Source organism: Bactrocera latifrons, unplaced genomic scaffold (genome assembly GCF_001853355.1).
Source record: "Bactrocera latifrons isolate USDA-ARS-PBARC rearing strain unplaced genomic scaffold, ASM185335v1 scaffold_323, whole genome shotgun sequence".
Taxonomy (NCBI): domain Eukaryota; kingdom Metazoa; phylum Arthropoda; class Insecta; order Diptera; family Tephritidae; genus Bactrocera; species Bactrocera latifrons.
In genome coordinates this window covers 60,495-87,479 of record NW_017536886.1, presented here as the reverse complement: position 1 = coordinate 87,479, position 26,985 = coordinate 60,495, and the positions used below count along the sequence as shown (strand labels likewise).

At 35.2% G+C, this 26,985-nt stretch overlaps 1 protein-coding gene across 2 annotated transcripts; it reads right to left on the bottom strand.

The window, feature by feature from the left end:
- Positions 1 to 4,598: 4,598 nt before the first annotated feature.
- On the bottom strand, positions 4,599 to 14,414 carry LOC108971101 (beta-galactoside alpha-2,6-sialyltransferase 1). Of its 2 annotated transcripts, none has more exons than XM_018936932.1 (7): positions 14,317 to 14,414; positions 9,124 to 9,497; positions 7,528 to 8,052; positions 7,220 to 7,317; positions 6,191 to 6,470; positions 6,028 to 6,125; positions 4,599 to 4,780 (listed from the first exon to the last, which is right to left on the bottom strand). In XM_018936932.1, the coding sequence occupies exons 2-7, from the start codon at positions 9,422 to 9,424 to the stop codon at positions 4,616 to 4,618; spliced, it is 1,467 nt and encodes a 488-aa protein (XP_018792477.1). In that variant the 5' UTR covers positions 9,425 to 9,497; positions 14,317 to 14,414; the 3' UTR covers positions 4,599 to 4,615. The 2 variants fall into 2 exon arrangements, with proteins under 2 accessions (XP_018792477.1, XP_018792479.1); XM_018936934.1 differs by lacking the exon at positions 14,317 to 14,414 and adding an exon at positions 9,862 to 9,993.
- Positions 14,415 to 26,985: the final 12,571 nt, after the last annotated feature.

Here is a 26,985-nt window from a genome sequence, read left to right as displayed (position 1 = left end):
GCTATATTGAATATATTAATAGAGGGGTTTTATTATTAGGGAAATCCCCTCATAAGTTTTCCCTTTAAAATATTATTAGCGGATATTCTTTGTGCGCGAGATTTCAGTTCGATATATCAAAAACTGAGGAACTAGTTCTTATATATAAAGACGGAAAACTTATGCATGTGCAATTTTGCACTTTGCAGCATTGAATGTACTTCAAGAAATGGTGATTAACTTTCAAAAACTTTGGATTTTGTTGTCGAGTTTTTGAAATTCTAAAAATCAAAAATAGTATTAACTATTAGTATAGACAAATGCTAAAAAGCTGAAAACAGCGAATTGAGAAAATTAATTGTATGCAAGTGAGGAAGGGCTAAGTTCAATTTTAACCGAATATTTTATACTCGCTCAAATTGAAGAAATCAAAGACGAGAAATAATTTCATGTGTTGCAAAGCTTGAAAGAAGTAAGTAAGGGTCATTGGGAACGCTTCATACTCTTGAGGCTTTAGGTATGTACAAAAATTTACATTAAATTAAGCTGCAGAAGCTGCTCGAGCTTCAGAACTTAATCGAACAGGTACATTCTTCTATGAGAGTGTACAGCTGCTGGCGTGCGCCGATGATATTGACATCATTGGCCTCAACTACCGCGCCATTAGTTCTTTTTTTTTTTGAGACTGGATAAGAAAGCAAAGTAAATGGGTTTGGTGGTAAACAAGGGCAAGACGAAATATCTCCTGTCAACAAACAAACTGTCATCACACTCTCGACTTGGCACTCACGTCACTGTTGACAGCCACAACTTTGAAGTCCTAAATATTTTCGTATATCTTGGAACCAATATCAACACCATTAACAACGTCAACCTAAAAATCCAACGCAGACTAACTATTGCCAACATGTGGTACTACGGACTGAGTAGGCAATTGAGATATAGAGTCCCTTAATGAACAAAAATGAAACTGTATAAGTCACTCATTATTCCCGTCCTACTATTTGGTACAGAGGTATGGACGATGATAACATCTGATGAGTCGACGTTACGAGTTTTCGAGAGTAAGGTTCTGCGAAAGATTTATGGTCCTTTGCGCGTTGGCCACGGCGAATATTGCATTCGAGGGAACGATTAGCAGTATGAGATATACGACGACCTTGACGTAGTTCAGCGAATTAAAGACAGCGGCTACGTTAGCTAAGTCATGTTGTCCGAATGGACGAAAACACTCCAGCTCTGAAAGTATTCGACGACCCGCCGGGGGAAGCAGAGGAATAGGAAGACTTCCGCTCCATTGGAAAGGACCTGGCTTCACTTGGAATCACCGGTAGGTCTCGATGAATATCAGCATTTCTGATGTACCAAGGAGCATTTTCAATGCCTCTTAGCACTTTGTTTAGAAAGAGATATACAATATTGAGTAATCGAAAGTCTATCTTCATCTATCGCCACTGCTACCTATCACATTGTGTCATACCAAATAGTATTGGAAAGTTGAGATTTTAAGCTTTATTTATCAATAAAAAATGAAATTCGGGGAGGTTGAAAAAAAGTTCCAGCTGTTCAAAAATAAGTGAAAATAATGAAGAAATTCGATATATTTTGAAATTTGTGTGTGGAACAGCAATGGTTCGCTCGCTTCCGTTCTGGAAATTTCGATTTACACTGATGGAATAATGTCACAATTGATGAAACAAGTTTATAGCGATGATTGCCAATCCCGTAACAGAGTGCACGAGTGGTTTCAACGTTTCCAAAGAGGTCGTGATTACATAAATGACGATCAACATGTGAACCAATTAAAATACGTGATCACCGGAAATTCCATCGAAACTGTGCATGAATTAATCAGAAATCAGCCGAAATCATCATTGAAATTCATGGAAATGGAATTAAATATCTCCAAAATCAAATAAATCTCCATCGATTTATCGAATCTTGATTGAATATTTGGTCTTACGAAAGGTGTGTACACAGTTTGTTCCGCACAAATTACTGACGACCATAAATCGCTCTCATCATCATCAAAATGCATTTGCCCATGAAAGGAAAGCGTTGTGCAGACGTAGAAGCCATTCAAGAGGCTTACATCGTCATACTGGCGGCCATACCGGCAAACCGGTATTGAAGCAGAAGGAGACTATTTTGAATAAAATAAATTGAGCTCGGCGAAAAAAGTTTTGTAAACTGCAAACGATAGTTATACCGCTCCTTTTTGGTTATAACATCGTCAGTACGGGACCCATCAGCGATTGGCAAGTGTTGTGTTTCGCCATTTGCGCAGTATATGTTATTATTTACGCAGTAAACATTCCTTTAAATATAGCCCCAGAAGCTCACTACTACCGGTCTTAGACCAAATATCCTCTGGGTAGGCAAAAATCGGTTTGAAGGCGAACCACCCCTCCTCATGATTGTGCGCTGGGTTTGGGACCAGCCACGTGAAAAACGCTACTACAAAAAGAAGAAAACAGCCTCCGATAAGAGACCCCTTTTTTGATGATGACTCCTGCAAACGTGCCGCAGCCCAGCTGGTTGATGTCCTCATTGAAGTAAAGGGTCACATCACCGCCATCCAAGAAATGCGATAGAGGGGGCAAGGACTGAGGCGAGTGGGTTTGTGGCAAATACTACATTTAAAGGAGCACAAATTCAGTGTGGTAGTCGTGGTGGAGAGATACTCCGTCGCCGAGTCCTTGCATTCGCCCCTTCGCAGCCCGAAATATGGTTATCTGTATGTGTTAGATTCCAGCATAGAAAAATTCATCAAGCTACCTGGCTGTCTCCCGATCGAAAAGTCACCAACCAAATAGATCATGTTGTGATACACAACCTTTGTGCAGCAAAAAACGCACGACAGCAAACACAAGAGAGGTTCGTCGTTGAAAATCTGCAATCATAACAGATTCGATTTGACTTTAAAGCTACTTTTGGCAGCATGAAAAAGAAGTTACTTTTATGCAGCGATGTCTGAATTTGGTACCCCCACGAAACTAATGCGGCTGTGTAAACTGACGTTGAGCAATACCAAAAGCTCTGCCAGGATGGGGAAGGATATCTCCGAGCCGTTTGATACCAAACGAGGTTTCAGACAAGGTGAATCCCTATCGTGCGACTTCTTCAATCTGCTGCTGGAGAAAATAATTGTAGCTGCAGAACTTAATTGAGCACGAGGGACAATTTTCTATAAGAGTGTGTAGCTGTTCATATCACTGGCCTCAACAACCGCGCTGTTAGTTCTGCTTTCTCCAGAATGGATAGGGAAACAAATGGGTCTGGTTGTGAACCTGTCATAAAACATACAGTCGTCGCACTCGTGGCTTGGCTCCCACATTACTGCTGACAGTCATAACTTCGAAGTCGTAGATAATTTCGTATATCTAGGAACCACTATTAACACCAATAACAATGTCAGCCTCGAAATCCAACGCAGAATATCTCTTGCCAACAGGTATTACTTCGTTCTATGTAGGCGATTGAGTAGTAAAGTCCTATTTCCACGAACGAAAACCAAACTCTATAAGTCACTCACCATCCCCGTCCTGCTAAATGATGAAAAGACATAGACGATGACAACATATGAAGTTCGAGAGAAAGTTTCTGCGGACTTATGGTATTTAGCGCATTGGCAACAGCAAATAGCGCTTTGGGGGGAAAGATGAGTTCTACGATGTATACGACGATATTGACATAACTCAGCGAATTAAGAGACAGCGACTACGATGGTAAGTCATGTCGTCCAAGTGAATGAAAACAAGGTAGAAGAAAACCATCACTCCGTAGGAAGGATTAGCTAGAGAAGGACTTTTCTACACTTAGATCAGAATAAGCTCTGTCTACGCCAGTAAAGAAGAATAAGTATTTTCTGTGAATATTATAAGCAACTGTTTGCCGAAAGCATACATACTTCACTGAAATTGCCAAACTCCGCTACTGAGGATACTTCCTCAAAATCTGAACAGTTAACGTCATCAACACCCAATAATTTACGCTTCAATTCGTTTACTGTCTAAATAAAAATACATCTAAGGTCCATTTTGGATAGGAAGTTAAATACTATTATCCACGCATACAATATAAGTAAGTGCAAATAATCAAGAACTATACAAACATGTTGCATATTTTTGCGATACATATGTAATTATATGCGAATTCTCAACTTATTTATACTTTTTATGATATTCTTTGTTCCTTTAGTGTCTATTAAAAGTTTATTAATTGAAGCAATGCCCCAATTAACAACGCTGTCATTCATCTGAACTCTAACACGTTTCATTGTGGTTTTCACCACCTGGCACTCTGCTTTTAACGTCTAATCTCATATTGCATTTGAAAGTACTTGTCACTTCATTTAACTTTAGTTTATTTTATAATAATGAAATATAATGAATAAATGTTTCTGAATTAGAATACTTATATGATTTTAAGAATATTCAAACGAAGTTATAATTGGTGTTCGCTTCTGTTATTTTCTTTTTCCAAAAAGCCAAAGAAACTCACGCTATATCCATTCAGTGCTTCCGTTCTATACCGGATGGTCTGATCCAATTGTTAAAAGTACACACATTTTAATCAGTATTAATTTTGTTAAAATTTCGAAGACAATTTATTGTTGGTTAAATTTATCCTTCTTTTAATATCCCAAAAAATTAAATCCGCAAAGTAATTTGTCTGGTCGGCGAATGCGTAAAATTCCATGTTGATAAACGGATATATCATCTGCTAAATTCATATCCAGAGCCATCAATTTTTCTGCAGCCAATGGATGCCATGCACCGAAAGTGCAAGCTGAATTCATCTTCAAGAATAGACATTAAAAACAGAAAATCAATATTTGACTCATTTTTTGAGACTTACGAGAGTATAAAGTGTTAATCACAGTCCGGTCACCAATATATAGTAAAAGGACGTATGGTATTTACTACACAGTACTAAGTAAAATCAAAGGAATAAAAATTACTTAAGACTGCAGTGGAGTAGAAGGAATTTAAAATTAAAAAGATAATATACAATCGAAAAAATTCGAAATTGAGCTTTTTATTGATTATGATTCACTAAAAATTTTTAAGCTTCTGGTATCAAATATAACAAAATTCAAATTTTATTTCAATACAACGAGACAATGTGTACTTATTAGAGTTGGCCCCTGGGCCCGGATATATTTCAGCTTGGGCAATAATTATATAAGCAGATGTCTCATTTGATTAGTAGTACAGAATCTCATTCCCTAAGGAGCTCTTATGCCTTTATGAATGTTTTCACGTTTATTTTATGAAAGAAAAGATTCCTTGTGAAATTTGCCCATCGTTAAAAGTTACACTTCCGATGTGTGAGAATCAAGAGTTCGAAAACGAGTTTCCTGCGAAATTCATGGGTTTTAAATTTGATGGCGTTGACAATCCTTCTTCATAATTATCGCCAATAACTGATTTTTGTGTGTGATCTGTAGATTAATTTTTATACTCTTGCAAAACTAATCAAGATAGATAGCGAGTTGTATAAGTAAACTTACATTAATAACCTAATATCATAATATCATAATGACATTTTATACACATATTCCTTGGCAGCCAAAGAGGGCTATTATTGCAGATGGGACCTTTGTCACGTCCACAAATGACATACTTTTGACAAAAACTCTTATGTTAAACCACCAAGAAGCATGTATGGCTAACAAAAGTTCGCGAACTACCTACACCCCCCGAACCGTTACTATCCTTCCAGCAGTCGGTTGAGATACACATAATTTTGAGATGCACGTAATTTTGGAACTACCGTCTCAATACAAGGGCACTTGAATTCGAATCGTAACCATCGAAAATGGTGTTTTCAATTAAAATACCATATAATGGAAAATATTGATAATAAAAACCTACCCCATTAATAATATTCAACGTTAAATATTATCAAGTAAAAATTTTTAAAATTATGAATTTGATAAATAAATTAATAAAATATAATAACCATTTTGAGTTGTTCAATAATTTACTTTTATACATATTATACTGTATGTATGTATAGGAAAAGTTATCGAGCTTTATTTACCTCTTTACTATAGTAGTGACATCGACCATTTAGACGAGTTGAAGGTATATATTCAATAAAATCTATATGTGGACAATAAGGTAATAACAAAGCAAGTCCTGAAATTCATCAAAATGTATGTACATGAATTTTAATCAAATTACCACTCATTAGGACATGTTACCTATGAAGCCTGAGCTTGGTGGATTTCTACGAATGGGGCGACTTCCAACAAAAGTTTGTAAACTTTGCCAAAGACGCCATACCGAATGAGGGTCAATAAGAAATGCTCTCGACTTTGGATAGCTGTGTCGATATATCTTGTAGTTGGTAAATAAGTCATAGTCTGCAGTTCTGCTCCATTCACTTAATGAGGTGTTATACTTTCCCGGATCCCAGGCAGCAATTGTAACATTTTGAAATATAGATGCGTGTGTAAAATTGAATTGAGGCTTAGTAACGACCTAAATTAAACAAATAGATTAATGAAATTAATTTAAGTATATTTTGAAGTGTGTTTTCATATTTCATTAAAACTTCAGATCAAATGACCAAAGTTAAAGAGAAAAAGAGGGATGTGGTTATTTACTTAATGGTTTTCACCGATTTATTGCAAATCCACGAGGCCTAAAGAAAAATGTGTAGGGCGAAGTTATCGGTAATAAAAGGATTTACAACTTGTGTACGCCCTTAAAACCCTCTTCAAACGAAAATTCTCATGTCGAAATATCAGTGTTTATTAGCTTTAGATTTGTTGAAAAATCTACTTTCTGATGGAATAAAATATATATATATACATATATGCAATACTTTGGTAAATTTTATTAAGCCAAAAAGGACTACAATAAGAAGGTAAGCTTACACCAAATTTTGTGAAGGAAAAATGTTTGTACACGATAAAAATAGAAACCGAAGAACTTGGATAACTGAATTTTTCAAACATTTTAAGGATATGTAAAAAAAGTGTTAATACAAAAGTTGTATATCAATTCATTATAAACAACTATGCCATAATACTATTTCCTTTAGTTTTGCTTAATGTTTTTAGAAGCCATTTTTAACCTTTATAAATTCAGATATCATATCTCCTGTAAATTATATGTTCTTTTACTTTTGATATTTATCTGTCGTTTCTAATGAAGTTCAACCTGCTATTCTTTTATTTTTCGTTTTCAGAAATTATGTATTCTGGTATAATTTGTTTTAGTCTTACCTGAGAGTTTAATACTCGAATTGTTGTTTTGCTACCAACGTCTATTTCATATCCAATGGTGGGGGCATCATTAAATCGCATCACTATGTCATGGGAATCTTAAAGATAATGTGAGTGAAAATTTAAGCTGTTATTTTCATAAAATTTTCTATAAAAAGTCTAGCAGAAGCGTTCTGTACGGACTACGCTTTATTGCTTTATTAAGGAATGAATAGATTGGACTATGATTTTGTAATACTTTAATGATGATTATGAGAGATTAATCAAATATTCGGGTACATAAATGGTATAATTTTATTATTATTTACCGATAAATCTTCCCAATTTTGCACCGGAAAGCGATCCAGCACTCGATACAATAGCGCATGTTTTAATATCCTTTATTTTTCGAAATAATTTCTGTTTAGGGAATAGCTTTCCGATTTCCAAGTTGAGAAAAGGAGGGTCTCTTCGACGTAATATTTTAACCCCAGCATCCATGAGTAGGCAAGATGATGGATAGTACTGTTCTTCGAAACTACTTGCAAATGCAGGTGTGTAGTGTACGTTGTAGAAATTAGGCTCATTTTTTAGGTCAATTAGTGATTTTTCAAAAATGTGAATTATGTGTTGACGGAAATTCGCAGTTTTATTCTGGCATTTCTCCAAATGTTTATCATGGCACATAAATAATTTCGGATTAAATGTAAGTTTAGTATTTTTTGATAGCTTAAGGCGTGGATGTGGCGAAAGTTTTGAAGAGTTTATTGCAGGTTTCTCACGACTCTCCACCACATATTTTTCATTAGGGTTCCAACGGATGTGAAATACACTGCGGCGTTTGCGCTGTTGAGCTATTTCAAAAATTAAATTTCAAATTCATTGAAAGCACTACAGCCATACGTACATACGAGGTGTGTTCAAAAATAATCGCGAATTTTGTGTTTTTTCAAAAATTATTTTTTTATTCATGAATATCTACTTTGTCCCCTTCAAAGTAATCTCCATGAGATACCATACACTTGTGCCAACGGTTTTTCCAATCTTCGAAGCACTTCAAAAAATCATTTTTTTTTATCTTCTTCAGCTCCTCCTTCGATGCCGTCTTTATCTCGTCAAGAGAAGCGTAACGTCGTCGTTTCGTGGGCCTCTTCAGCTTAGGGATCAAGAAAAAGTCACATGGGGCCAGATCTGCGGAATACAGTGGCTGCGGCATCATTAGTGTGTTGTTTTTGGCCAAAAAGTCGCGCACAAGCAACGATGTGTGAGCAGGGGCGTATTCGTGGTGCAAAAGCCAATTTTTGACGCATCTTCTCTTCCTTCTGAGAACATTTTGTACCAGCGATAAAGGTTGCTTCGGTCCAAGGTAGCTTTTCCGTATGCCACAGTCAACATTCGGAATACATCCGCGCAATTAATTTCGTTTTTCACACAAAATTTGATACAGGTTCTTTGATCCATTTTTTTCTGAATAGGTAAAAATCGAAGACGATCCAAAACACGTGCAAGCACAGCAGCTGTCAACAATTAAATGAACCACCAAATGGCCGAGCTTGTCGACATAAGTGAGAGACATGAGTACCAACATAACGCCACAAAAAATTCGAAATCCGAATACACGTAACCCGCGAAAATTCAAAATTCGCGATACTGTTTGAACACACCTCGTACATGTATACAAATTTTATCTTGTAGAAGAAATATTATTGGTTGGCTTATGAGTATGTAAGCAATATTATAATAATATAAAAAAGTACACCAAGAAGTTAGAATTCAAATAAATTGAGTGCTGGTCAACTTATAAACGTAGGTATATACATATTATACAAATATGGAGATACCATATAAAATATTATACATATCTCTACTATACTCGTATGTGTAGGCAAACTCCACATATAAATTCAAAATATAATACGACTCACCAACCACTGTGCCAGAATTCCGATGCAGCTCGGAGCTTTTCCATGGATTTGATAAATGCTGGCTTTTCGTACAATGTAGAAAGCTTTTTGGTGCTTTGACTTTTGTGCTTGCATTTTGGTTGAAAGCTTTTAGTGAAATTTGCTTTGTTGCTTCCGGTAGACTAGCAAATATTCCGGTGAACGGTAAAATGGACAATCGTTTCAGTTGGCTAGGCTGAGCGTGAATCAATTGTATTTGAAATATTATAAAACACGTTATGATTAAAGCTGCTACTCTGAAAACCATTTGACCAAAGTTCATGACGAACTGTGATATTGTGATGTAGTAAATTTGATGTATCCGGACTTCACGCCGTTGATTAACGAGTAATAATCTGTACGATTTAGATAGAGTAAATAAGGAAGGGTAAGTTTGCGTTAGAAAGCTTTTCTCTATTCTCCGAGATATACGCTACTAAATTTTACTAACTATAGGAACTGCGAGGTAGCTCTATATAAATCAAAATTTGCAATCAGTGTGGCTAGCATAGGCGCTTGCTTAGCCAGGTAAAGTTTGGGTGTTTTATTTAGGTATAACTACGATGCATTATTGTGATGAAACTAGTTTAAATAATTACAGAAATTATTACAAAAATTACCAAAACTGATATATAATAATTTTTCAGTTTTTTGAAAATCGTCATTATTATTTACTAGATAAACTGATGTTTTTGATGTACTGGAATGTAAAATCTTTACCACAGCTGTGCAAATAAATTCCAATTTGGTCAAATCCATCCTTCGGTACTTTAAAGAGTGTTTTATATGAGCGTAAACTCAGGGTTGTTATTTGCGTTTAGTAAGCACACATCAGTAGCCATATGTAATACAAAATAATTTTATAATAACGGACGGAAGTAAATCGAAAAATAGGCTAATTTGTTGCCATATACAATAAAATTACCATACCTGTAATATGATTTTATGGTTAAACATATCATGTTATTTATTGGCCTATATCGAATACAGGATAAAATAATTGATGGAACCTAAATCATTATATTCAGTATAAAAGGGTAAATAAAATATTTATCAGAAGTAATATCTAAGAAATATTGTTTTGATCAAGTTTTTAAAAAAGTGGAGTGTAGCCGAACCCTACACCTTCTCGATTTGTAAAACGTAAATTTGTTACAGTATTATAGTGGTGTAATAAACATTCTGAAAAACCCTACTTAACACATTAATTTAGTTCTCTAGTGAATATCTAATAAATAATTAGTAAAATGGTGTAAAAAGATACCTTATTTGAAAAATGTTGAAGCTTCTCATGGAGCACCTAATACGGTTAGAATTGAATAGGTAAATTGTGAGGCATATAGAATTCGTTTTCCAATTCTTAATCGTTTCAACCAGTTTTACATGATCTATCATAAATAAATATGTGTGTTGCAATATACCCAAAAAAACTTGTGTATGCCTATCCCAACTTTGCCTAAGAGACTACTGGTCTACAGTATCATATTATTTTGTCAATAAACAAGCATGGAGGAATTAATAATTTTATATTTAACTGACGGCAGAGTACGTTAATATAGCTTTCCGTAACGCTCTGCAAATCTTAATTTCAGAAAATTCGGCAAATAAACTGAAAGGTGATAAATTTATGTTAATGGACGTACCAGTTGAAATTCGCTTTCAATGGTTGTATAAGTATTATACTAGAGGGCTGAAAAATCTTTAACCTTTGTTACTGCCAGAAAACACAACAATTGTGAAAGTCATTGAGTGGCCGTAAAATGATATTGAGTGAGTTGGAATCATTGGAATCTCAAATAATTGTCTCGGTGATATCAATCATTAAAAAAGGACACTGTAGTATTGATCCAAGAACGAGTTTTCGCGACAAGCCCTTTGGCAGTCCACTGGGTAGTCGTTGGTTGGTAAAAAATCATCCAAAGCATCAGAAAATGCAATAATCGGTCGGTAAGTTTTCGAGCAAGTATTTTTAGCATTAATTTCAATCTTTCAATTAATCTTGAACATGGTAAACAATCAATGAACAATATAATTATGCGTTATTGGATCGGTTGGATGTCCAGATTAATACCTTCTAATAATTATATCATACGCATCCGTGAATACCACTGTTGGACAAATAAGTTAGAAGTGAGAAAATTTTCATATTGTAAAAAATTGTATGAGAAATTATACATTTTTGAAGAAAAAGTAAAATCCATACAAATCCATGCTGTTAGTAAGGACTAAAGTAGAGTGCAGCCGAACCCTTGACACTGCCTCAAATCATAAAACTTGAATTGGTTATACTATTACAGTGGTATTAATAAACATTCTGTATGTACTCTTGCCTCAGTGATAACTTTCTCAGTAGATATACAAGGTTGTGAAATATTGAAATTTTAAATCAATTGCCTTCACTGTGATTATCTTGTTTATCCTCCTTACTTCATTTCGCTACAGCATACATATTTGGTTTAAAGCCGTATTCTATATCTTAACATTAAACTAACTTACCTATATGCCTTTATACATCATACACAAATAATGAAAGCGCAATGTTTATAACAGGAATAAAGGGATGTTCAACTTATTACAGTATGAGAGCACCTAAAAATTAGCGTTTTTTAAAACATTTTCCATTATGGCCAGATTGAATAAAATAATAATTTTTGGGCATTTAAATTAAAACACCCAACACTTAGTACGAACAAAAATTACTATATAGGACAAAATATTTAAATATTTAAGTATTTTAGAACAACTGGTATTTGACCTTTCAATGCCCAATAAAGGGATTTAAGCTTGTTAGTTCTCAATCATTAAATGTTTTTAATCATTTTCCATTGAAAATAATACTATGATGCTTCAAATTACAAAACGTTTCATCAAATACCTTTAAATTTCACAAATTTATTTCATTTGCACTGTTTTACATTTTTTATAAGTGGTATTGAACGATGCAACAAATCCCTCCGTTTACATATTTTTTGCTAAGATTTCAATCTGGCCATCGCTCGTTTCCAATTGTTAAACGTCAAAACCTGAACTCCTGAACTCGATCAACTGTCAAAGTCTACGTGGTTTTGACGTTTAGCAATTGTTCTCTCACTGTGAGAGAGGAGTTAAACATCTCATTATCTCTGGTATATAATATGGTGACATATCTTGAACTCTCACCGATTTATGCACTCAAAGTCAGAAAGAGAGACGTAATTCATTATACTATTCGATAAATTGACTTAGGTTATAGAAGGGTTTATCCAAGTGGAAGTACTTTTTTGTGTCAAGCTTCATGTTACTTTTGTTCAGTATTGTTTGCCATTTCATAATGGAAACCACAGATAAAGAGATGTCCAACTCCTCTCTTACTGGAAGTGAGAGAACAATTGCTAAACGTCAAAACCTCCTGAACTTTGACAGTTGATCGAGTTCAGGGGTTTTGACGTTTAGCAATTGGAAACGAGCGATGCCCAGATTGAGATCTTATAAAAAATATATGCAAACGGATGGATTTGTTGCATCGTTCAAGACCACTTTTAAAAAATGTTAAACAATGAAAATTAAATAATTTTGTATAGTTAGTTATTTTCAATAAAAAATTATTAAAAACATTTAATGATTAGGAACTAACAGGCTTAAATCCTTTTATTAGGTATTGAAAGATCAAAAGTCAGTTGTTCTAATATATTTTAAAATGATTTAAATATTTTATCCTATATAGTAATTTTTGTTCGTACTAAATGTTGGATGTTTTAATTTAAATGCCCAAAAACTATTATTTTGTTCAATCTGGACGTAATGGAAAATGTTATAAAAAACGCCAATTTTGAGGTGCTCTCACACTGGAATATGTTGGGCATCCTATTATCCCTGATAGAAACTCGTAGGCCTGAAGAACACTCATAACGGTTTGGTGTGATTTGTGGGCCGGTGGAAGTTTCTATGTTCTTTCTTTAAAAAATAGGGAACCTCGAAATGGATAACCCTTTGCAGATATGTACCATATGTTTATACATATGTATTCTACAAGGTTCAAAACTCTGTTTTAAAAATTATTTTCACATGCTTAAATAAAAATGTTCACGCATTGACCGATAAATGTTTTATAAAGTCAACTAAAACACTCACTTAATCGAACTTCCTTTTTTAGAAAATGTGTTATGCAAAAATTATCCATAATATGTTAGATAATTCAAAATATAATAAATTTAGCACTTTCCACATATGTGCAAATATATTGTTATATATTTATAAGGAAATCATAGAAGTCTAGTCGATCTTTAACTTCGCTTATTGGTGCCAATTCTAAATATCATTCGTTATCAAATTCACATAAAATCTTTGTAAGTTCTGGGGTCAACAACATGGCCTGACCAACGCAACAACTTGTGTTTTCAAAGCCACGGAAGGATGTGGCAACACACCATTACAATAATTCTAAGCATGGTCAACTATACATTCATAGTGGTAAGTTTGCACGCGCCTCACAAATATGTAGTTATGTACATATGTATATAAAAACTGCTGCCATCCTTATTATTCATGCATTGGTACTATGTGAGTGAGAAAAAATTTCTCTAATTGGGTTATTTCCATATATTTATATTATATATATATATCCATATCATACATGTGTACAACTGTATTTTGTGCGTATTTTCCATTATTAAGTTTTCAAAAGAACTATCAAGAACTGACTTTGATCGAAGGGGCAGTCTTTACTGCTTAAAACACTTGTTGAAATATATGCAATTTATGTATTGATTTTTTCAGCAATTTTTGATAAACTTCACTGCCTACTCCGTTGGTAATTAATGTATTATGAGGTAAGTCGTCACTGTAAAACACGGAACACGAGCTTATTTGCTTGCGTGTGCGAACATTTTGTTGCACAAATCAATTTCACTTATTCCTATAACGGTCGCTTATGAGCCTTAATGCCGCTTTCCGCGCACTATGTTTACAAATGAACTCAAACTCATGGCACAAGTTACAAACTTATTTTAAGTGTACTATAACTTCTATTATAAGTTTATATTGTGTACACACATGCGCGAATGTATACTCGTACGGACACCACAACACCTGCGTTATTTAAATACCCGCATATTTGTACAACGTCTATAACCGGCCACAAATAATTGTAATTATTTAGTAATTATTTGGAAGTGTGGCAAGGAAATGTTTTCCTACCGGCTCTCTCTCTTTATATAAGGCCACGTGCTATGCCATATCGGGCCGCGATTGTTTGTTAACCCAACAACAGGCAAATGCCGTTAACGCGCTAAACACCTGTCCTCTACGGCAATCGGCTTGTTTCTGAGCCGCTGTTTGTAGCAAACATGTTTTTCGCTTGGTGTCGTGTTCATTTTCCGACTACAGTGCTCTGATCGGTGGCGTCGGGAGGCTAATTAACAGCAAGTGGTAAAAGGAAAGTATGTGAAAATATGTGAACTCAACTATATTAAGGTACATTTGAGGTGAAAAGCTTCTACATTAACTTCAGTGCCGTTAACATTAAGGGTATGAAAAGTACATCTTAGTGCGCTCGCTCAGCTTCAATGCCAACATTGTATTCATACCCACATATATAATATAAGTATGTACATACATATGTACAAGCTAATTTGATGCTGGACATACATATATGGACATATTGCATACACATACACTACGTGTAGAGGAAGAAAGAAGGGGCGGCTAAAAAGAAACACGATAAATTACTCCACAAAAATAGTATACTGCTGGTAGCATTCAGATGTGAAAAGTGAAAGTTTGCATTTACATGACACTTTTCTTTTAAGCCTTAAGTAAGAGGCTTTGTGGATATTAAAGAACATAATTGCACGTCGTTTACATGCATAGGCATGTATGTATATGCCAAATAAACAAGTAAGTAAATAAGTCTATGTTCAGTAGTGGCGCAGTTTACGTATCCACGCATGTGTGCTGCTCAACAATTTTTACATTTACAATCATCAAATACGTGGTATACGTAACAATGTTGTTACTACCAAAACAGAACACAAACTAATTACCGTATGTATGATTAATTTGCATGCATAATTTTTTTATAGTCGCATCCTTTATATTCCTAACACATCAATCCTTCGAGGTATTTATTTCAGATGACTTATTGACAGTTAAATTGTCAAAAATGGTTCTTATGTAAACTAAAATAATTTTGTTATCACGTTATTCTACAATTGCAAATATTCTTAATTTTTCGATGCAATTCTGAAATGTATAAACTATTTCCTGTATTCGGTGTATTTTATGACACATTGCTTTGTTTGGTACGGATATTTTTCTAAATTACGTAAAAAGGTGCTGATACATTAACTTACAGATATAGAACAGTTTACGAAACACTACTACAATGAATTTACATAGCATCATTTAGAACTGGTCTATTCCAATATCGTCCGACCAAAAATACTAAAAATGCACGACTTGCGGTCTCCTTAACACTACAAATCAGTGGCGGATTTACCAGGAAACTGAGTATTCTGGAGCAAATTTGGCCCAAACATTTTATTTTGTCTTACAGTTATTAAATTAAATACGTATATTATATTTAACGTGTAATATGTTTTAAAATTTAAATATTTACTACTACTTATGAATGTATTTGCGTACTTAGTCGTTTTGTGGATTGTATGAATGGATAATTTTTATAACATCACATCACATTAAGGAAATTCTAATGTAGTCGTGGTCTGAAGTCCGAACAAAGGACTTTATTCACGCACCAGAAATAAAACTCCCAAAGTATTTTTTTGTTTCAGTTCTTGAAGAAAAAATTGTTACAATGAATGGTGGAAGAAACAACTTAGTGGAGCTGAGTATAAAAAAAAGCCAAAATGAAAAAAAGAACAAGAACAGATTATCCGTAAAACCATAAAAATTTACAGTTTTCTTACAAGTGACAGTAAAAGCAGTGCTGTTACACCAGGAAATTCAACCACATGCATTGATACAATCCAATCTGAAAAAAGTGGATCAGATTTGAGCCCTGTGGACCAACAATAACTGTCGCCTGTTGAACAATCTGCTTTTGAAAAAACGGATAATTATGTTTTTGATAAGGAGGCGGTAGATGAATCATCAATAAGTATTACAATTGAAGATGCGTCTCCAAATCAGACGTCAAGTACAAGAAATGACCAAGTGCTAACAACGTAAATATAAACAAGGATCCAGCTTTATGGGAAATTAATAATACTTTAAGGGGAATATCGCAAGATCCGGCTTCGATCAAAACAAATATTGTGACTTCTCTCAAAGTGCAAAAATATATGCCGATCAGCGTCGTTTCATGCCAGTGGGCATCTTCCAAAGAAAAATTAAATATAATGAAGTGAAAGACCGAAATTGGCTTGTTTATTCTGAAACTAAAAGATCTGTATATTGCGGACCCTGTTTAGCATTCGGTCCATTGGAATATAAGACTCAGTTCGAGAAGGAAAGATGTAATGACTGGAAAAACGCAGAAAACCGAGTAGCTCAACATGGAAACTCTGCACTCTTGCTATAGGTCCAAATTGATGAAGAAATTATTTTTTGGAGAAATGTTCTGAAGAGACTTGTTGCGGTAGTGAAGCGACTGTGTTCAAGAAGCCTTGCTTTCAGAATCAAAAATTAAAAGTTCGGTGATCCACATAACGGTAATTACTGTATGATTTTGGAACCCTTATCGGAATTCGATCCTTTTTTTAGCCAGCCATATTGAACGATTTGGGAATCAAGGATCACACAGTACCAGTTATTTATCAAAGACCGGGTCATAAACACAAACTAATTGGACACGAGATACGAATAGCGAAATATTTTTCTTTAATCATAGATTCAGCACCAGATATAGCAGACGTAGATCAACTTACCCTTGTTATTAGATACGTTATAGAATCAGTCGAACCGTGTAAAAGATTTGTTAAGCTTTTGCTGTCGGTGGGTCATAAAGTTGAAGAAATGTTTTCTGTCATTATATCGGAGCTCGAAACACTGGGAATAAATATTGAAAACTGTCGTGAACAGTCATATGATAATGCCGCAAACATGTCCGGCATGTACAATGGCTTGCAGGCAAAAGTTCGAAATATAGCACCTTTCGCATTTTACGCGCCTTGCTCTGCCCATTCCTTGAAATTAGTGGAAACTGCGACTGCTTTTTTTATGACGCTTTGGTAAGCTCGACACAACGCTGGCTTAAATTAATGAGTGAAATCGGGAAATGCAAAACCCTGAAAAGAGGGAATCTGACACGTTGGTCAGCGAGAGAGCACGGGTATAAAAGTTTGAGAGATTCTTGGCACGAAGTTCTTAAGACTTTGGAATCAATCAAAGACGATTGTACCGAAGAGCCTGTAACGCGACAAGAAGCGACGGGAATTCGGAGAAACTGAAAACGGCGGTAATGGTTGTTGTGTGGAATGTTTTTTTGGAAAGAATAAACAAAGTGAATGTTCAAATTCAGGGGCGTTACTCTGTAATGCGATACGAATATGACAGTGTTCGCATCTTCAATTTTGGTACTCTGTAATTCGACAATCGCATTTGAAATTTTCGAATTCAGTTTTTCCCTTTCGCATTGCCGGTACTCTGCTTTCTATATTCGTAATTTTTGTGCTACAAGTAGTAGTACAAAGAAGTCGCATTGCTTGAAAATGTAAGTTTCAAATATAAATTAGTTGTTTTAGTTGCTACTAAAATATATTTATAAGGCCGTGCATATGAATTATTTTGCACAAGTTTACAGGGAAGAACAGRAAATAAAATAACAAACTAAGCAATTTGGAATTCTCGTGGATTTCATGAAGGCGCATCCCGATTTATCGAAAGGATCACTAAAAACACCAGACGCCAAAAGTACCTCCAATAATTTATGGAAAAATTTAGTTTCCCATTTAAGCGCAGCTGGGCCAACATTGCGCGACATTGCGGGGTGGAAAAAAGTAATTCCAATAATTCCACAGATAAATTATAAATTTGATTAAATGTAATCAATTAAAGGTTTGGGCAGACTATAAGATTCACTTAAAGGCAAAAATGCGACGAAACAAAAATAATATTTCGGGAACTGGAGGTGGTCCCTCACTTTTCATACCCTTATCACAGTTAGAGCATCAAGTGAGTGAGTTATTGTCAATGGAGGAATCAATAAATGGAATGAGTGGTACCTTGTCATTCGGTGCAGCTACAAGCAGCATGTCGGAGGTAAATGCAGACCCTACCGAAACAAATACACAAAACAGTGAACTACCATAATGCTCCAAAATGGCATGCACACTAACCTTTGAAAAGGAAAAATTTCTATATAAACAAAAAATTGATGAACAAAAATTGAGAAACTACATATGTATAACTGCGAGAAGTAGAATTAAAAACTACAAATTTAATTTGTAATTATTTAAATTTAATTTTCCTTATTACAATGAAATAAAAAACTGGATTTATTAATTTGCAAATAGTTTCTTTTTAATTAAGTTGAGTGACGAGCATTTATCATATTTGTTTTAATATCGTCCCTAATGTTTCTAGCAATAGTAATAAAATTACCACTATTAGATAAATCTATATTACTGGTGGAAAATTCTTCTGGCTCAATATTAGTTGGTACTTCTACCTTGTACAAAATGCATATATTGTGTAGAGCGCAGCATACGTTCAAAATTTTAACGACTTTTTCAGGCGCGTAATGTAGCTCTCTTGCAGATAACAGGCATCGAAATCTCCCTTTCAATACACCAAACACGCGTTCAATTAGTGATCGGCCTTTTGTAAACTGTATTCCTATATGGTGTTAGCAGCCAAGGTTCAAGAGGATATCTGGAGTCTCCTATAATAATAATAACAAAATCATATACAGAAGTGCTGCCGAGAGATTTTGATAATTTCTTTTAAAACATCAATATAATGTAATAATATATAACAATTTTATCTTACGGCGATTTGGCCGCCATAAGTTATTGTTACACTTATATATATGCACCAAGAATTCGTTCGCTTCTATTTCCATTTTCATAGTTCGTCCTCAAACTTTCACGTTCTCCTGAGAGGTTCCATACGTGGGAGTCATGCGACGCGCCTCCAAATCTATCATTTACTGCCCTTATCTGCATTTTGTGATCACATATCTAAAAAAAGTTTTAGGTCATTGCACTGGAATCAATATATGTACGTGTATATTATTGTATTTATGAATGTTTTTACCACCATTGCATTTATGCTGTGTTTTAGTTTACGATTAAAAAATGAGTGTTCATTCCGTGATGGTCGTATCAACTGGATGTGCGTCCCATCAATCACTCCAATTACGCCTAGAATTCCGGACGTCAAGTAAAAGGTTCTATTTGCTTCAATTTTTTCCTCAATGGTCAAGGGAAACACAATATGCTTTGGGCACAGAGTTTTCGCGATGGCATCGCACACTTCCAAGATGTATCGGGAAGCCGATTGTTAGGCTAGCCCTGAATGCATATCTTGGCCGACCGAGAGTTGATAGCCGTCCTGTGCGACGAACTTCAAGGTTGTTGACAGTTTTATAATTTCTGGAATTGATGTGGTCCTTTGAGCGGCTTTTAATTGGGGCTTATGCTGTCCAAAACATATAAAAATGCGTGCTTAATGAGGCGGAAATTTTGCATGAAACTAAAAACACAAAATATGTAGATGTTAAGTACATTTTAAAACCGCATTTTTTTACTAACCTTTTATCGCTTAGAGACATAATGTCCGAATTATCTCGATTAATTCTTCTATCAATTCCTTTCTGAGAATAATAATGATCCCACAATGCCACAGAATTCATTTTTAAATAATTCAACACAGTTTTAACGAACAAGTTATTATTATTTTCTTTTTTTTGCTCGTTTATACATTGAGATTTTTGGAAGTAATGCCATCTATTACATAAAAAGAAAAAAAGCAAAGATGAACAACATTGTTAGTGATGAATAAGCAATGCAGAGTATCAATTGCCTATCGCATCGCATTGTGTTTCGCATCGCTTTACAGAGTAAGTCCCCAGGCTTCCGCCGTAGATTTGATCACCGTTGGCGATCTTTACGAATCACTTCGTAAGTTTTTCGTAGCTGAACGAGAGAATTTCAAGTATTTCGAAGAAAAGGCGATGGAATTAAACGTATCGAAACAGTACACAACAGAAATCGGAAAAAGGCAACCGAAGAGAAAAAAAAAATTTGATGAAACATCAGAAGAAGTTATTACAATGACTGCGAGTGAAAGTTTCAGAGTTAACACGTTTCTCGTCCTCATAGATATACTGATAACCGCCCTTTCCTTTGGAAAAAATGTATCCCACTGATTTAGAAACTGATTTAGTTCAGGAATGCGTACACTTTCAATGTCAAATTTCTTCTGAAACAATTTTGATAAAACCAGATTCTGGATCATTGAAAAGTCTATGTTTGTTTCTACTAAAACAGAATTTGGAGAACATTTATCCAAACGTGGACTTCGCATGGCTCTATGTACACCAGTGACAAATTGTTCAGGTGAGAGAAGATTTTCTTGCTTTTTCTTAATTGGCGTAGGCATCGCTAACGCGATTATAGCCGAGTTAACAATAGCGCGCCAGTCATTTCTTCTTTTGGCGACGTGGCGCCAATTGGATATTCTAAGCGTAGCCAGGACCTTCTCCACCTGGTCCTTCCAACGGAGTGAGGGTTTTTCCCTTCCTCTGCTTCCCCCGGCGGGTACAGCGTCGAATACTTTCAGAGCTGGAGTGTTTTCGTTCATTCGGACAACATGATCTAGCCAGCGCAGCCGCTGTCTTTTAATTCGCTGAACTATGTCAATCTCGTCATATATCTCATACAGCTCATCGTTCCATCGAATGCGATATTCACCGTGGCCAACGCGCAAAGGACCATAAATCTTTCGCAGAACTTTTCTCTCGAAAACTCGCAATGTCAACTCATCAGTTTTTGTCATCGTCCAAGCCTCTGCATCATATAGCAGGTAATTATGAGTGACTTATAGAGTTTGGTTTTTGTTCGTCGAGAGTGGACTTTGTTTTTGCCTACTCAGTCCGAAGTATCACTTGTTCGCAAGAGTTATCCTGCGTTGGATTTCTAGGCTGACATTGTTGGTGGTGTTTACTCTGGTTCCAAGATAGACGAAATTATCTACGACTTCAAAGTTATGACAGTCAACAGTGACGTGAGTGTCAAGTCGCGACTGGCTTTTTGATGACAGGAGATATTTCGTCTTGCCCTCGTTCACTACTAGACCCATTTGTGTTGCTTCCTTGTCCAGTCTAGAGAAAGCAGAACTAACGGCGAGGTGCTGAGGCCGATGCTATCAATATCTGGGACAACTATCCCCTAGTTCAAAATCATAATAACGACAACCAAAAAAAAAAAAAAAAAAAAAAAAAAAAAAAAAAAAAAAAAAAAAAAAAAAAAAAAAAAAAAAAAAAAAAAAAAAACGATGTAATGAGGACGATAGAACACAAATCATCATATTGCAATTTCATTAACATAATAAATGTAATTAGGCAGTAAGCTTTTTCCCACCATCTTCATAGCCAATATTATAAGAACCCCAACCATCCCACAGTGGAAAAGGAATTTTTGAATTCAAACAGGACAGCAATAGCTGGTGGACAAAAGTCTGCAATTTTTCCGTATAGCTTCGTGCTCTTCATCATTTTACGATTTTATTATCGGTTATACAGGGACATACACTGTCGATCAACTGAATAGGTTCACATAAATTCGGTTGCATTTTTATGATTTCTTCATCACATATTGATCGTACGCATGTTTTTAAATCGTTTCAACTTTATATTTGTGTCAATCAGTGTGCGTTAATAAAGAACCCTTTGCTAAGTACCGTTACTTTGCATATTCTGTTTTGCTATTTCTTCAGCTCACTTTCGTGCAAATTTTTGGCTCAACTGAATAGGTTCAGCTGAAGGATTTTTAGTTTGGGATTAAACTTTTCTGTGTGGCGACACATTTTTGATACAAATTTTTAATTTCATAAATTTGGCATAGGAGGCCAAATGAAAGCCTTTCGTGAAAATGGTCTTAGCCATCGCAAAATCGTTCAAAAAATGGCCAAAACCAAAATGTTGTGAGTAAATCTTTGAGGAACAAAGCAGAATACGGCAAAAACATGGAAGGCGAAGTCAAACACGCCAACTCTGCGGCAGTCAAGAGGCATATTGTACGAGTTGCGTCCAATTCGCATCTCTCAGCACCCAAAACTAAAGAAATTTGTGGTGTTACAGCTAGTGTGCAGACACACTGGCTGTAACGAGTGAAACTTAAAATAAGAAAAAAAGTTAACTTCGGCTGCTCCGAAGCTAATATACCCTTCACAGGTACATTTCTTTTAGTAACTATGTGTAAATCTAAAGACGTAACTGGCCAGTGGTTTCCACTCAAAGGAAAACATTTGACTAATTCTTTTTAGCCGGGTTGTGTGCTAGACACATTAAGGTTATTTATCTTTTAGACGTTTATAGTTATTTAAAATTTTAAGAAGATTTATCATAAACATAAACTTAATGGGAAAAAAATTATAATATTTATATGTTAGTATATATTTATCGTAAATATATTAACAGTTGGTTTTATAAAAACACAAAGCAAATATAATATATATTTACATTTCTATAATACATATTTATGCTATATAAATTACATTACTCATATCTATGACTTACACCTGATATTATTCTACTAAGTTATATTAATATTGAATGTAACATATGTATATCTACATATATAACGTTTCTATTTTCTAAAACTTAAAAATTTTCCGTTATGATCACTATATGGTGTTTGATATGTGATACATGAGGTCATTGCTGGATCCATGTTTGTCGTGGCGGCGTTGTCCAATGTAGATTGAAATCCCAACTGTTGTAAGCGAGCCTCTAAATCGTCAGTTGCTGTGAGTTATGTATGTTAAAGTCCCCAAGGACTACTGATGGTCCATTAAACTGCTCATTTATCTGACGGATATTATTCACCACTTGCTCTCTGAATTGTGGTAGTCTATACGTGGGGTTCCTGTACACAAGTGATAAAGAAACTGTCGAAATGTTTACGTTTAAAAGTTGGTAAACGTTTGCTGAACCTGTGATGTTCCTTGATAATGATCGTTCTGATAGATCTGGGCACCGATCTTATTTTGAGTACATTGTAAGGCCGTTGGCCGGGCGTCGTCGGGATGACCTTGTTTCGCCATCAAGGCGTATAATACACACTACACACTACATACTACATATAAAGCTGACCTGCTAATTCTACCCTCTAGATGAACCGCAACTTGAGCGTACGTTCCACCTTGGCTTGTATGTATCGTGATGGCTTCAGCTGGAATGACAGGAAACTGTCTACGTTCTATAGTTATTTGTTCATTTCACTTGTATTGGAATGATCGGACGACGCTCATGATTGGTGTCCAATCTGCATTGCGACTATGCAGCTGCTTGGAACGTTCAAAGCTTCCAACTCTTGGTTCTGCGAATTTCATATATAGTCGCACCACTGTGCTTTCAGGTACAGACGATTCGGTAACCACCTGCATTAGTTTCCTTGTAGCACCATTTACTAATCCATCACTCGTGCTTATGTTGACTGTTACCATATATTTTATCGATGTTTTGAGCTGCAATGTATGAGACATTCTCTGTGTTTCAGATGGCTTGAAACTCTTCACAGCTTCTAATATGTTTGCTATGCTGCGTTCTGTTAAGGAACTTGACTTATCCTTCGCGGTCAAAATGAACTCGCCGGTCATCGTGTTCGCCAGTTTTGTTTAATTGAAATTATTTGCTCCAGAATTTGAGTAAAAGAGATGGATGGCTTCGTTGGGTATCTCGTTAGAAGTATTTTCCCTGCTTTTGATTAATTGGATGTCAGCGTGTGTCATATTTCCCTCTGACATATTGTTTACAGCGATGGCAAATTCTTGATCTTCACGCTGACGCATTACTTCGGTGAGCTCGAAGTATCGAAATTGATCCCAAAGCGGAGTTCCTGTAATTGCACTGTAATGATCAGTGTCATTCGGCCCAAATATCCATCGATGTCCTACTGGTGGCAACTGTTTTAAGTCACCAAAAAACGATAATTGAAATGATTCCAAAGTAAGCAATACTCCTAAAAATTTGCTTTATCCTACAATCTAAATACGCAAACATCTTTGCTCCAACCATTAAAATTTCATCAATTATTATAAGATTAGCATGAATAGTGTTCAATGTGTCACTATTGAGGGGCCGAAGATCGCGGAGGACTGGTTGACGGGGAGTGAAAGAACGGAATGAAATGTTAGACCTCCAATTCCAAATGCTGCTTTGCCAGTGAGTGCGCAGAGAAAGACCTTGGCTGTTTCGGGGTTAGTTCATCGTACACTGTTAGCGCGCAATGTCAACGACTGATATATAGTCGTTATAAGCCGGATTTTGAACACTCCAGCACCACCTCCGACACATTCGTAGAAGATTTTCTTGTACTTTCTGACATTGTGCATTACATGAGCAAAATATTTCCTCTCCTAGTTGTTAAGAGATTGTACCATTGGCAGTATATCTCCTTCTAATATTAGAGGTGGTAGTTTAATTAATCGAACCGTCTCTTCCACACTATTGTTGTCCTCGAGCAAATATTGGCATCTACTACTTGCTCTGGAACAGCTAGAGCTCTGAATTCGGGATCCCGGGATGGCCTCATTCTGGCCATCTGGGGTATTTGTGCGCGAATTCGAGCACAAACGTGATAAGCCCCTTGTAGTTATCACTAAAATGTCAAGAAATACAAATACAAAAAACTGACTAACAATAATTCGCTGACTATTTATTATCAAWATGTTAGAGGTCTTAATACGAAACTTACTGATTTGTATTTAAACAGCATTCATTGTACCTTTAAAMTCATTGCTTTCACAGAGACTTGGCTAAAGCCTCACATTTTTAATAATGAAATATTCAACAGCGAATTCGAAATCTATAGATATGACCGGCTGAACAGAAAAGGAGGTGGTGTCTGGTTTGCTGTTTATTCTTCAATTCCATCTGAAGAAGTCGATGTTCCGCATGCAGACTTCATAGAATTTAAATGCATTCGTATTTGCTCTAATAGTGGCCATATCTACTTAACTTTATCTTATATACCGCCTCACTCAGATATATCTGTTTATATGCAGCATGCTTCATTAATAAATAATGTTTTCTCAATWGCTAGTAATACTGATTCCATGATTGTTTTGAGGGATTTCAATTTACCGTGCGTATCATGGAAATCTATTGATGACTACACCATTCCTATTAGTATTCGCTTATGTTTTAACGAGGTCTTAGATAAAATGTCGGAGTTGGTCTTAACCAAATTAATTTAATTTCGAACGAGTTTGGTAAGTTCTTAGATCTAGTCTATGTTGATAACGCTTCAATGTTCTCTGTTGTCCGATGTGATCCTTTGGTTCGACAAGAGAACTCGTATCATCCTGCTTTGGACATTAACATCGAAACCATGGCAACATTGAATTTAGTGTTTCACACTTTAATGAAACTATTTTAAAGTTGTTTGAAAAATATGTTCCGAAGTGTGTTGTTACTCATAAAATGAGTTATAATTTATGGTTTTCGAAAGAATTATGTAAATTAAAAAATAAAAAATCTCGTGCTTTTAAACTTTTTAAAAAAATTGGTTTAGTTGCTGACTATTCAAAATATTCTAAATTGCGTCGACAATTTGCTGAACTTAACAAAATAATTAAACAAATAAAGTAAAAAATAATATTATTATGCACCTACCATTTCCGAAGCAGACGTCTTATATCAGTTAAATATATTAGAACAATCATACAATTAKGGYCCAGATATGATTCCCTCATGCTTTCTTAAGAAATGTGCCAAATATACATACCAACCCCTAACAAAACTATTTAATTCATCTCTTATGCAAGGCTTATTTCCATCCATATGGAAAAAGTCATTTATAATTCCTTTGCACAAGAGTGGATTTAGGTCATCTATTGAAAACTATAGGGGAATAGCRAAGTTGTCTGCAATACCTAAACTTTTTGAAGCAATTATAACAGACGACATGACCTTTCGGATCTCTCCACTAATTTCTTGTTCTCAGCACGGTTTTCGCAAAGAGAAATCTACAATAACTAATTTGCTTGAATTTGTATCACATGAATCAACGGGCCTTACGGAGAATAAAAATACTGATGTTATATACACAGATTTTAGTAAAGCTTTTGATAAAGTAAACCATTCAATTCTTTTGAATAAACTTGATCTTMTKGRYTTTCAACCAATATTTCTAAAATGGGTTGCTTCTTATCTTAGTCATAGAATTCAAAAAGTCATATTTAACGATACTCTTTCCGACATAATCAATGTTCCTTCAGGCGTTCCTCAAGGTAGCCATCTTGGACCAATTTTGTTCTTGTTAGTTATTAATAACATATCATTTGTTGTTAAGTTTTCAAAAGTTTTATTGTATGCTGACGATGTAAAACTTTTTAAATCATTCACCTCGAATAGCGAAGGATGTCAATTGCAAACAGACTTAAACAACCTAGTTTCTTGGTGTTAGAAATGACATGCCATTGAACCTTAAAAAATTTAAAACGCTGTGCTTTTCACGTAGATCTGTAGACCCTACTTCATACGTAATACAAAACTTTAGGTTGGAGCAAGTATGCAGTTTTGCTGACTTGGGAGTAACTATGGACCCCAAACTCAATTTTAATCTTCACACATCTTCCATGGTTTTTAAAGCTAAACGTGCTCTAGGTTTTGTTAAACGTTGGTCTAAAGAATTTAGAAATCCGCGTACCACAAAAATTCTTTTTACATCTTTGGTGAGG

Excerpts from the sequence above, each read along its gene's own strand:
- LOC108971101 (XM_018936932.1), bottom strand. The coding sequence starts at position 9,424 with ATGAACTTTGGTCAAATGGTTTTCAGAGTAGCAGCTTTAATCATAACG. Across the intron at positions 6,126-6,190 it reads ACCAAGCTCAGGCTTCATAG|GACTTGCTTTGTTATTACCT; the intron begins GTAACATGTCCT and ends GATGAATTTCAG. Across the intron at positions 4,781-6,027 it reads GTCACTACTATAGTAAAGAG|ATGAATTCAGCTTGCACTTT; the intron begins GTAAATAAAGCT and ends CTATTCTTGAAG.